The sequence below is a fragment of the Sceloporus occidentalis genome, unplaced genomic scaffold (genome assembly GCF_023333645.1).
Source record: "Sceloporus occidentalis isolate IW3139 unplaced genomic scaffold, rSceOcc1.0.p SCAF_1, whole genome shotgun sequence".
Lineage (NCBI taxonomy): Eukaryota > Metazoa > Chordata > Lepidosauria > Squamata > Phrynosomatidae > Sceloporus > Sceloporus occidentalis.
The window spans coordinates 151,752,281-151,765,176 of NW_028316981.1; the positions used below are offsets into that span (position 1 = coordinate 151,752,281).

The following is a 12,896-nucleotide window of genomic DNA, read 5'->3' on the forward strand; positions in this document are numbered from 1 at the left end:
CTTTAGTTAAACACACATAAAAATACTATTTACATTTTTAAAAAGTTAAGGCTGATTACAAAAATAACCTACTCCTCCCCTACCTCCCCCTGACAAACTTAACATTAATACCCTGCATGGGAGGAAAGGGGGCAGATCACAACTTAAATTACTATGTATTTAAATATAAAAATAAAAAATCTGGAGCGGCAGGGTTAATCTTGTTACAGTAGACTTCATAAGAGCAGCAAGAATTTTAAAGTTTGATAAAGAAGTTTTCTGGCAACAGAAAAGTACAGATGAGCCTTGATCAAGGTCAAGGTGACTGGGAAGAAAAGGCAGGTGTCCATCACAAGAAGGACCACTCAGCTTTTCCAGCCTGCACAAGAGAGTTCCAGCCTTGTGCTTGAGAGACTGGAGTTTCCCTGCTTGTGACCCCAGTGAATCCAGTGTTATAATTCAGGTAAGTAAAGGATGCTGAGTTAAAGTGACCCAGTGCACACTATTTCAAAGCACCCTTGTTTGGTGTTGAATCTCAGGCTCATTACTTGGCCCTTCATGACCACCCACACTACCACCATCATGGACACTGCTCATGCCATACTGCCTTTTGCAAAAGTGGGCAGCTGACCCAACTCCTTGGTTGTTGTTCACTCTAAATCAGGGGTTCCCAAACTTTTTAACTTGTAGAGCCCTTATTTTTATGGCTGAGCCCTTAAGAGGCTTACCCTATGTCTTACAAGTTAATTATGTTTAGGAGTGTATATAAGAATATATTCTTATACTTTAATTTCATTCAATGTTTATTTCTTTCATTTTCCAGGAGTGGGCACAGAGTTCCTGGGAAGTGCATGCAGAGCACTAAGGGCTCCTTGGAGCACAGGTTGAGAGCCACTGCTCTAAATAATAGTGTACTTCTCCAGGCCTGGAGGAAATACTCCTCCCAAAAAACTACTGCTTCAACCCACCAGATATTATTTCTTCTCAATCCCTCCATCATTCTCCCCCATCTGTCCAAGTTAAGCAGCTGAAAGGGGAGTGGGAAAGAGCTATTATTTTATTTTGAATGATTATCAACCAGACTTTGAGAGAACAATGGGAAATGGGAGAAGAAATCTCACCACCCCAGTTTTAAAAGACAATGGGATATATGGTTTTTGTGCTAAATTTAGAGGAGGAACACAGTGTCATTGATGACTGCAAACTCTGTGGGTATGTCTACAGTTAGCCCAGTGTCCTCCATCCACAGCCTACCCTGAACCATTTATATAAATTGATTTAAATTAAACAGGCTACCTCTGAAGACACACCAGCCATTCATTTTGTTGCTTCTCTCTTCTCCCTCCCCACTCCCTCCCTTGCAGCTCCAAACACTCATGTTTCAAGGAACCATCAGTTATGGGGTCTTTATCTAACCAAGACCAAGAAAGGTACAGGATCTTGAGTGGGTTTCTATCTGCAGGGCAACCACATTGTCAGGTAAGTCTTTATGGGTGAAGAGTGTCTTGACCCAGCACACTCTGTGCCAACTGATACAAGAACTGTGAGTACCAATGCATGCCCGTCTCCTGGGTGCTGCAATTCCTAGCCTCGCCCTTCCAAGGCAACTGTGAGAAAAGGCCATGGGCAAGCCGCAAGGGGGTGAAGGCATGATGGGCCCAGCGGTGGCTTTCAAGCACGGCATAGCAAGAAGCCAGCACCCCATTGACCAGAATTGTGCCATGTGAAGTCAAGGGGGCATACACCCCAGTGCCCTCTTGCCACCATACACGGACCACCTGGGCAGGGTGCAACTGAAGGCTGCCATCCTGGTATGTCAGCACAGAGTCCCCCACACGCACCCGGCTGGCGAAGATTGGAGAGAAGTCTGCTGTGCTGTTGATCGGATCCTGTGCAGCAAAGATGAGGTGTGAGGGCGTGAGGAGCAGCCGGTGGACAGGGCTGTCTGTCTCAATAGCCACAAATATGGCCTGCTGGTGCTGGTCTCGGTCAAGGAACAGCAAAACCTCACTAGGTGTCACCTGCCCGCTCTGATCGACGCTGAGCACAAAGTCCCCATGGCGAAGTTCAGAGAGTCTTCTCTTCTCACCACTCTGTAAAGTTACAGCTGCATCCCCAGGAAAGCAGCCACCAGCCCGAATCGCCATGGAGTTATCTAGGGGGAGCATAAGGGGACACCATTAGAAGTGCCAGCAGTTGGCTTCCAGCCCACTGGCTCAAGTCTCAAGTTGTGGATAAGAACGAAGTGTCCCAACTCCCTTGATGTGTTTTGGCATCTGCTAGGAGCTACAACTGAAATTTTTGTCTATGGGTCAAGGCCAGCTCTGCCCTAGTACAGTCCTAAGCAGCGTTTTTGACATGTGTTTATTCTGCAGTAAATGGGGGAGAGAGCCTGTGTGGTGGAGTGGTTTCAGTGTCAGACTATAACTCTAGAGACCAGGGTTCAAATCCCCAACACCATGCTTGGCTATGGAAAACCACTGTATGACATTGGGCAAGTCACACTCTTCCAGCCTCACAAAAGGGGCCTGGGCCTCACAAAGGATGGAGACATATTGGATTACGAAGAAGCATCTTTTTTGTTTTGCAAATGGATGTTAAATTTCCTGGACCTTGAGAATCTTAGAGGGACCACATGGCCAGAAGGAGGAGGTTCCAGCCTGCAAGTAATACCCTCTATAACATCTGAGAACAAAGACAGCAACATGCAGGCCTATGACTAACATCTTCAATGTTTTTTCGCTTGTATGGTTTTTAACACTTTGTCTGATGAAGAAGCCAGTGAAGCTTTGAAAGCTTGCAGCATATAATTGTGTATTTTGGTTGTTCCAATAAAGGTATCATTGGTGGATTTTTGATTCTTCCAGCCTCAGAGGAAGGTAAAGGGGGGGAAAGGAACCTCTGAGCAAATCTTGCCAAGAATAAGCCAGAAGCTACTTGAAGGCACACAGCAAGAAGTGGGAAGGGGAAGGAAATCTCTCCTTTGCCATGCCACTTCAGCATTGAGACAGCTTTTCTTTGTTAATGGCAGGCAGTGAAACGAAAGACTCCTAACATAAAAAGGAAATCCAAAACAGGGCAACAGGAGAAGTGTGAAAGCCAGTAGGTGTGGGGCCAAGTGTGAGCTGAGACTGGTAGAGGAGGAAAATGCAGGCCGCAGGGGCTGGTGTTTAATTGCTGGCCAAGGGGAGCAGGTTGGCATGCTGATGCCTTATGGAGAGAATAAGTAATTTAAAGATCAATGCAGGGATGGGTATACTCCAGAGCCGGAAGGATCCTGACACCCCATTTTCAGCTGCTCTGGAGCTCTAAAGGGCTGCAGGGTGTTATCACAGTCACAATGAAAGTGACAACACATCAGCTCTGGCTCCCTTTCAGGCAGGCAGTGGGGGAGTGACAATGGCTGGGGTAGCAAACCACCTCAAAGAGCACTTTATAGCACTACAGAGGGCTCTTAATGCATTTAATAGCAGATGGTTTGGGCTTTAAAAAATATTTTTAACAAAATTTTTGGAGAACCGTCAGGGCCTTTGGATGTGTTGAGAAGGTCCCAGAAGCCACAGATGACCCACCTCAAAGGTCCATATGCTCAGCTCCCACTTTTTAGTTAATGCACTGAATGAGGGGGGAAAACCTTCTTGCCCTATCACCAGAAGAATAGGTGGCACTTAAAATATTTTTTCTTTGGGCAGTAAAATGGCCAAGTTTGGTCTTCCTCCCATTCTTTAAAGCAGAATGGGGAAAGTTATAGACCACCAGAGTATTTAACTGCATCTCCTGTCAGGTCCAGCCAGCATGCCCAAGGGTTGAGGATGATGACCATTGTAGTCCACTGGCATGTAGAACATCACGGATTCCAACTTTTCATCTTCCAGACCTCAGAATGGAGCCTGATACTTTGATCTTGCTATGCCATTTCCATGACCTCTGCATCCCCACCCTATCTTTTCCATGCTGGGAACATAGCTATTTTTACTATTTACCTGCTCTCACTGATACATGAATGTGTGCTTTGGATTCATAGTAAACCCAGTCAAAGCCAGCCTCTACAGCCAAGCGAGCCAGCATGCCATATTTCTCTCTGTCACGGTCAGAGGTGGTGATGTCCAATGCACGACCCTCATAGTGCAGGGAATCAGGCAGGTGGTGTCCGTCCTCATCCCATCCCTCCGTCACACGCAGCCGGGTGCCTGGCCACATATTCATTACTGCAATGGCCAATGCGTTCGCACGGTCCTTGCAGCGCTGCAGGGAGAAAAAATGTGGAGGAAGGACATTAACAGCCATGCTGTACAGCTAAGGAACCAATAGTCTCTGGGAGAAAAGCCAGCAGCCTGACTCTGGAGATCACCAGGAAGGTCAAGATTGGTTTTGTTTGCTTGTTTGCCCATTGTCTAAGGCTTTGGCCAATTAAAATGTTGCTCCTTCACATGTTTCATATGAGGACAGGGCTAATAATAGTGCATCTACTTATTTCATTATTTGGTACATCTGAGGAAGTGGACTGAAATCCACGAAAGCCCATTCTAAAATAAATTATTTTTAAAGGTGTTGCTAGACTCTCTCCCTCTCCCTCTTCCTTTTTTTAATGTTGAAACAAACTAATACAGCTCTCTCTCTGAAATCTGATTATCTAAGACAGTGGTTCCCAAACTTTGGTCCTCCAGATGTTTTGGATTTCAGTTCACAGAATTCCTGACTGCTGGCCAAGCTGGCTAGGGCTTTTGGGAAATTAAGTCTCAAAACACCTGAAGGACCAAAGTTTGGAATAAGAATAAATTTGGACACTCTTTTCTTGTTTTCAGCATCTGTCACTTGCTGATTTCATCCCTTTTCCATCACAGTCCATCAGACAACCCAAAGAACTCTCTTAGGTCTATCAGGAAAAGACATTTTCCTCCTGAGTGCCTGCTCCTGTCGCATGATAAGCCTTCTTTCAGTCATCTGTTATATAAACAAAAATTCATCCAGGCCTTTCCAGCTAATACCACAGTCCCATTAGACCAAATGTTTGGAAAAGTTAGAGGAATTTTGGACCACAGTTTCCAGGAGTTCCAGCTTACAATGGTCACAGGCCATGCATTGGAGTTAGAGTCTATAAAAGTAATTTTTCCAAGCACTAATATGGCTATTAATGCATTATCTTCATGCAAGGTAAACCTAAAACCCATACACTCACAGTAGAAAAATAAAACAATACTGGTAGGAAAGAAGAGACAATACAATAACCATGGCAGCCAATTCTTGGCACCAATTGTGCCACTCACTGTCTGTGCAGAGAAAATACAAACCAAGATGTGGCAACTTCAAGGACGGCATGTCATTGTCACAGAATCTAATATAGATTGTCTGTATGCACAGTTCAGAAGCACACTCCTAAGATATACGGCATTACAATGCCTCAACTGTCAAGAGAGTATCCTGTGGTCCTTCGACCATGAAAACAACAAAAGAACCTGCAACCATATGCTTCCAGATTCTACCTCGTCCCATCCTCAAAGACTTCAAAGGCCCTGATAGCCCAAACACAGCCAGTAGCAGCTGAATGAAAAACCACAGTTTGGATAAGAACAGACCGGGAAGAAAGATTACAATTTTTTTCCAGTCACAACAATCAGCCCATTCTCACATCCAGTGCTGAAATGGGCCTTGGGCCATCTGAGAAGGTGGCTTTGAATTCTCCTGTAGAACTAGATATTCCACACAGAAAAATGTTCAAAACAATGCACAGCACAGGGAAATTTTCAAGGAAGAGGAGCCAATGGACAAGAAAGAATGTGAACAACAGTAACACCATACTCCCATGTGGCATGATTCACATGATAGTTCCATCAGATGGAGAGGTCTAAAGAGAAATTGGGTATGTAACTTCAGTTCCTGTCCCTAGAGTATGTAAATACAATACGTAGAAAATTGTTCCCACTTATAGAGTAATTTTACATAGCAAGAACAGAACAGAAGCTGTTGTTCCAGAAAAAAAAAGCCACAAGAACAGGCAAGCTACTGAAAGCGTGCCCACAGTCCATGGAAGATCAGTTCATGACTTGCCACCATCACTCCCACCCCACCTAGGAATGCCAGCCACAGAACCAGGTGCTGAAGGGGAGCTAGGTGTATCTGAAGGGGAGCTAGGTGTATCCGAAGCTCAGCTAAAGTCTGGTGGCACCTTAAAGACCAACAAGTTTTATTTGACCCACTGACAAAGTAGTTCATGAAAGCTTATACCAAACAAAACATCTTTCACGTGATTTGTGGTTTGTGTGCCTTCAAGTCATTTCTGACTCATGGCGACCCTGTTGCAAACCTATCATGGAGCTTTCTTGGCAAGATTTGTTCAGAGGAGATTTGCCATTACCTTCCCCTGAGGCTGAGAGTGAATTTGAGAGCAAATTTGCCCAAGGTCCATGGCCAAGCAGGGATTTGAACCCTATTCTTCAGAGTCGTAATCCAACACTCAAACCAATTCACCATTCTGGCTCTGCAAGACATTAATTTGTTTGTTTGTTTGTTTGTTTCTGCAACAGACTAAAGTGGCTCACTCCCCTGATTTCTGACTCCCAATTGCTTTATGGTGGCAGCAACAAAATTACCCTCCACCCACCCAACAGCAGCTCTAAATTGCCCTGCTAAAATTAAGAAAGCTTGGGGATATGTAGGAGGGGAAAGACTGTGATCTCCAATCAGTTCTGGTACTCAGATCAAATTCCTGGGCTCAGAATGACTTTGTTCAAAGGATTATATCACTAACAAGCCGTACAGCCTAGCTGATGGGTTTGGGGATTCTAGCAAAATGAAAGTGATCAGATGCTACAAACCTGAAGCTGGCTGGCTTGCCTCCACCTAATGTACATGGACATTCCTATCAGAGGAACGTGGCCAGAGGGGCAGTGATGGCGAACCTATGGCACACGTGCCAGAGGTGGCACTCAGAGCCCTCTCTGTGGGCACACATGCTGTCGCTCTACCACAGAGTTTGACAGAGTTTCTTACTAGAAAGCCAGAGGGACATGGCACTTTGCAATAAATAAGTGGGGTCTGGGTTGCAATTTGGGCACTTGGTCTGTAAAAGGTTCACCATCACTGGGCTAGTAGATCCATTTCGGACACAGATGGTACAAATACACCAAAATAGCAATAGCAAGAACATGTACATTTCTATAGTGCTAATCAATGAACTCAACACTCTCTAAGCAGTTTACAACCTGTAAGCCAATTGCCTCCAACAAACTAGATACTCATTAAGGACGAAAGGCTGAGGTAACCTTGGAGCCCCTGCGATTGAACTCACAACCTTGTGGCTACAGTACCGGCATTTAACCACTGTGCCCCAGGGCTCCTGAAATGTTTTTGACCTTTGGCCACATGCACGCAACACAGGATTCCCTTCATTTTGTTTAGGTGTGCAGCTAGGTTGCTATATTCTACTTCTTAAAATCTGGACACATAATTTGCATATTATGAAACTATTCTAATTATGAAAACCAGCACAATTATGCAAATTCAGCACATTAATGGTGGCATTTTTTTTCTCCTAGTATGTTTAACGTTTGTACCATTTTAAAAGTTAAAACCAATCTGACAAGAAACAGTACAGACCAATGTTTAAAATGCTGGACTTGGAACAGAGAACTCCAAATCTTTAAGGTGAACCTAAAATAGGGTTTTCTTTGCAAGTTTCTTCAGGGGGTGTGTGGGGGGGGTCGCCACTGCCATCCTCTGAAGCTAGTCCTACTAGCAAACCCTATAAATTTGGCTTCTTGGTAGACCTGTTTAGGATTGTGATGTATTTATTCATTTGTCATTCTGGAGGGAGGCAGACAGTGTGAAAAACAAGATGACTGACCAGATTCTGAAGCATTTTCCACCCATTCTTATCTCCATCTCCCCCTCTTAAGGCTTAAGTATTTTGAAGATTGTCAGCCCCATCTTTAGTCCCTGCATGCCTCCCACCAACCCCACTTCCCATCCCTGGCTGCTTGTTCCTCCTCCAAAATCCCAACCACCATCCCATAAATTAACCCATCTGAATTGGAGTCAACGCAATACATTTCCTTACACTGTGCACAGAAGTGGATATTTTATGCTTAAACCTCTTTTTTCTTGTTCTTTTTTTCCTTTTTTTCTCTTCTCCCCTCCTGTTTCACCTGTCTTTATTTTTAATGGCTTCTCTCCCCCCCCCCCTTTGAAACAGAAAAAGAGTCCAATAGGTGAAGGGGAGAGAAGCTCACTGCCCATCCAAAATTTAAAGCCATGCCTGCTGGAGGCTATCTGCACCTCCTCTCTGGCTCTTTTTTCTTATCCTGGTGTTAATAGAATGAGCATCACCTGCCCTTGATTTTCACTGTGTTGCTCTCTTCAGAGATGAATAAGAAGGAAGGGGAGTGTCTCAGTTTCTGACAAAATGTAGCCTGGCACAAAGCAGGAATCCAGGATTTGTGGCTTCAATCATGCCCAGCCAGCTTGGACATTTTTGGACCCTCCAATCCATGATTGTTTCTCAGCACATATGACAAGCCTATGTGCAATTCAGCGGGAGCACACGTTTTGCGTGCAAAAGATCATTTGTGAGGTCCAGGGAGATTCTGGAAACACAGCTGGATTCTGTGATGTACTCTGGTTGCCTAAATGAGACTGTCTATTCTGGTGGCCTGAATGAGACTGTCAGGCTTTTCCAAGCTAGACTCTAAGAACTCTAACTTTCTCATTTGGATTCAAGCTTACATTTGCTGGTCAGGATTAATGCAAAGTAAAATATTAATGCAAATACTAAACATAATAGTATTTTTTTTAATTTCTCATCTTGTGAATGTAAATTGCCTGGAGCTCTTGTGGCCAGGTCAGTTGGAAATCTAGATATTAAAAATGGTATTACTGGACTAATACCAAGCCCATGCAGACCCTCTCACATTTCACTCTTTGGTCCATGCTTTTAAATTTAATTATCAAATACTGTACTGGTGGTAGCCTGGTGAGGGAATCCATTTCACGATAAGCATCTTTGAATCAAGAATCAAAAATGTAAAAGTGCAATGTTCCCAGAAGCTCAACACATGGTGTGTGTATGTTTCAGAAAGGTAACCTGTTTTGAAAGTATGTACTTATTTTCTCAGATATATTTCTTCCTGATTGTAAACAGGCTTACATTCTCCCCTCCTCCCACCCATTTGCTGCATAATCTGTTTATAAAAACAACCAAGAAAAACTAAAGCCAAGCCTTTCAAAGCAGGGGGTGAGGGGTTCCTGGCCATTGACAATTAACCATTAACTCTTTGGGATTAGCCCACCTCCTGCATGGAGCAGCCATGTGGAAAGAACACTGACGGTTGGGTTAACAGCTGCCCTGAGAAAAACACATTCTGATTTGTTATCTGGTTTTTAATTAACCTGTTTTACGTCTATACGGGGTGAGAGTAGGCAGATAGAAAGATTATTGGATTGAGCAATATTGTGCTATATGTTCCTGCAAGTGAATGTCCTACCACTCCCAACTCCTACAGAGCCCCCACACTGGGCTCAGCTGAACCAAGAACTTAGGTTCTTCAGCAGCAATTCCCAGCTAGAACCCTGTAATTCATGCGATTAGGAAAGAAGGAAAAGGCATTCTCGCATCCAGGTTCTTGCCACCACTTTGTATGTACAGATATCTCTTAATAATATAGTTTGCTGTGACAAGGCTGTCTCAGAGTTCCCTGGAGTGCCTGCCATTCTTGGCCCAGTTCTTACAGTGTCCCCTGCTCAGATCGCAGAAACTGAAGCAATCCATTTATCACAAGGACTGCATCTGCATTGCAGAAATAATCCAGTTTGACATCACTTTAACTACCATGGCTCAATGCTATGGGATTCTGGGAACTGTAGTTTTGTGAGACATTTAGCCTTCTCTGTCAGAGAGCTCTGGTGCCACAATAAACTACAATTCCCAATATTCCCTATCACTGAGCCAGAGCAATAAAAGTGGTATAAAACTGGATTATTTCTGCAATGTAAATGCAGCCAAGGACTGCTGGAATGGCCCAGTCACAATCTTTGTGGTCCCTTCGGGGCAACCATACAGAAAAACTCATTCTCGTGTGATAAAAAAGTAAAGCACAATTTATCATTGTATTTACATTAACTGTCGCTTGGTGCAAATACAGGTTGAGTTTCCCTTGTCTGAAATGCTTGGGACCAGAAGTGTTTTAGATTTTGGAGGTTTTTTTGGTATACCTCTATTTGCATATATGTATGTAATAAGATACCTTGGAGATGGGACCCAAGTTTAAACTCATTCATTTCTGTTTTATATATACCTTATACACATAGCCTTAAAGTACATTTTACACAATATTTTAAATAAGTCTGTGCATGAAACAAAGTTCGTATACACGGAACCACCAGAAAGCAAAGATGTCACTATTTCAGCCACTCATGAAAAAGGTTTTGGTTTTTGGAATAGTCTGGATTTTGGAATTCCAGATAAGGAGAGTCCACCTGTAGTAAACTGCTGTCCCATCTCACAAGAAGGTGCAGACTTGTAAAAAACAGGGAAAATCGTGTTGATAGCCACACCTTGGGAAGGAGAGGAGGAAAGAAAGCTGGGCAATGGTGTGAGATTAGGGATGCCATATCCCGGCGACCCCCGGGACAATCCCGCTTTTGGGGCCACCAGGCCTGCCCCGGCCCGGTTTGCCTTAAATCCCGGCTTTGGTCCTGGGCCCAGCCTCCGGGCCGGGCGCGCTCACGCGGCCATTGTCACGGCCGCTAACGCGGCTGGCTGGCCACCCACCTCCCCCTCCTCCATGGCCGCACTGCCCTCCACCTCTTCCGCTCCTCCTCCTCTTGCGCAGCTGCTGCACCGCCCCCGCGGCACTTGCCCAAGCCGCGGCCGGCAGCAGCGCGCGCTCGCCCCTCTTGCACACTCGCGCGCGGGGCTTAAAGGGCAGCGCTTATCCCTTAAGCCTTCTGGCCAATGGCAGACGAGTAGGGGCTGGCCTAGTTTCCAGCCCCAGTCTGCCATTGGCCAGTGTCAGGAGCTTTGGAAGAGGAGGAGGAGGAGGCAAAGGAGAAGGAGGACCAAAGAGGATAGGCCTCTGGGCCAGGGGGAGGGGAAGTGCCATTTCCTGGCGCCAAATGCAAGTATGCAACCGATGATGAGGAGGAGGAGGAGGAGGAAGAGGAGGAGGCAAAGGAGGAAGAGGACCGAGGAGGATAGGCCTCTGGGCAAGGGAGAGGGGAAGCGCCATTTCCTGGCGCCAAATGCAAGTATGCAACCGATGATGATGAGGAGGAGGAGGAGGCGGCAAAGGAGGAGGAGGACCGAGGAGGATAGGCCTCTGGGCAAGGGAGAGGGGAAGCGCCATTTCCTGGTGCCAAATGCAAGTATGCAACCGATGAGGAGGAGGAGGAGGAGGAGGAGGAGGAGGAGGCGGCAGCAAAGGAGGAGGAGGACCGAGGAGGATAGGCCTCTGGGCCAGGGGGAGGGGAAGCGCCATTTCCTGGCGCCAAATGCAAGTATGCAACCGATGATGATGATGATGAGGAGGAGGAGGAGGAGGAGGCGGCAGCAAAGGAGGAGGAGGACCGAGGAGGATAGGCCTCTGGGCCAGGGGGAGGGGAAGCGCCATTTCCTGGTGCCAAATGCAAGTATGCAACCGATGATGATGATGAGGAGGAGGAGGAGGAGGAGGCGGCGGCAAAGGAGGAGGAGGACCGAGGAGGATAGGCCTCTGGGCCAGGGAGAGGGGAAGTGCCATTTCCTGGCGCCAAATGCAAGTATGCAACCGATGAGGAGGAGGAGGAGGAGGAGGAGGAGGAGGAGGAGGCGGCAGCAAAGGAGGAGGAGGACCGAGGAGGATAGGCCTCTGGGCCAGGGGGAGGGGAAGCGCCATTTCCTGGCGCCAAATGCAAGTATGCAACCGATGATGATGAGGAGGAGGAGGAGGAGGAGGAGGAGGCGGCAGCAAAGGAGGAGGAGGACCGAGGAGGATAGGCCTCTGGGCCAGGGGGAGGGGAAGCGCCATTTCCTGGTGCCAAATGCAAGTATGCAACCGATGATGATGAGGAGGAGGAGGAGGAGGAGGAGGCGGCAGCAAAGGAGGAGGAGGACCGAGGAGGATAGGCCTCTGGGCCAGGGGGAGGGGAAGCGCCATTTCCTGGCGCCAAATGCAAGTATGCAACCGATGATGATGATGAGGAGGAGGAGGAGGAGGAGGCGGCAGCAAAGGAGGAGGAGGACCGAGGAGGATAGGCCTCTGGGCCAGGGGGAGGGGAAGCGCCATTTCCTGGTGCCAAATGCAAGTATGCAACCGATGATGATGAGGAGGAGGAGGAGGAGGAGGAGGCGGCGGCAAAGGAGGAGGAGGACCGAGGAGGATAGGCCTCTGGGCCAGGGAGAGGGGAAGTGCCATTTCCTGGCGCCAAATGCAAGTATGCAACCGATGAGGAGGAGGAGGAGGAGGAGGAGGAGGAGGAGGAGGCGGCAGCAAAGGAGGAGGAGGACCGAGGAGGATAGGCCTCTGGGCCAGGGGGAGGGGAAGCGCCATTTCCTGGCGCCAAATGCAAGTATGCAACCGATGATGATGATGAGGAGGAGGACCGAAGAGGATAGGCCTCTGGGCCAGGGGGAGGGAAAAGTTTTTTATTTTATTTTTATTTTTAAATATTTACAACCCAGCCTTGGTTTTTTATTTTATTTTATTTTATTTTTGTTATTAAATATATACAACCCAGCCTTCTGGTGGTGATATTGATATTGATGGTGATATTGATATCAATCAGCTTCTGAGGCATGCACTCACTCTTTCTGAAGCCGAGATGGTGTGACTATCCAAAGTTCATTTGGGTGCTTTGAATGCTAACAAGCCTGGCTTGCTTGGACAGTGATAGTGATGATGATGAGGATGGTGATATTGATATCAATCAGCTTCTGAGGCATGCAC

At 46.5% G+C, this 12,896-nt stretch overlaps 1 protein-coding gene across 1 annotated transcript in view; it reads right to left on the reverse strand.

Moving 5' to 3' along the window:
* Positions 1 to 12,896, reverse strand: part of LOC149322430 (desert hedgehog protein-like) — a 30,389-nt gene continuing 17,493 nt past the window's right edge. Inside the window, exons 2-3 of the mRNA XM_089527230.1 lie at positions 3,963 to 4,224; positions 1 to 2,134 (exon numbers count right to left, since the gene is read on the reverse strand). Of these exons, the coding sequence (XP_089383356.1) occupies positions 1,467 to 2,134; positions 3,963 to 4,224 (930 nt within the window). The 3' untranslated portion in view covers positions 1 to 1,466. The remainder of the gene's footprint in view (positions 2,135 to 3,962; positions 4,225 to 12,896) is intronic.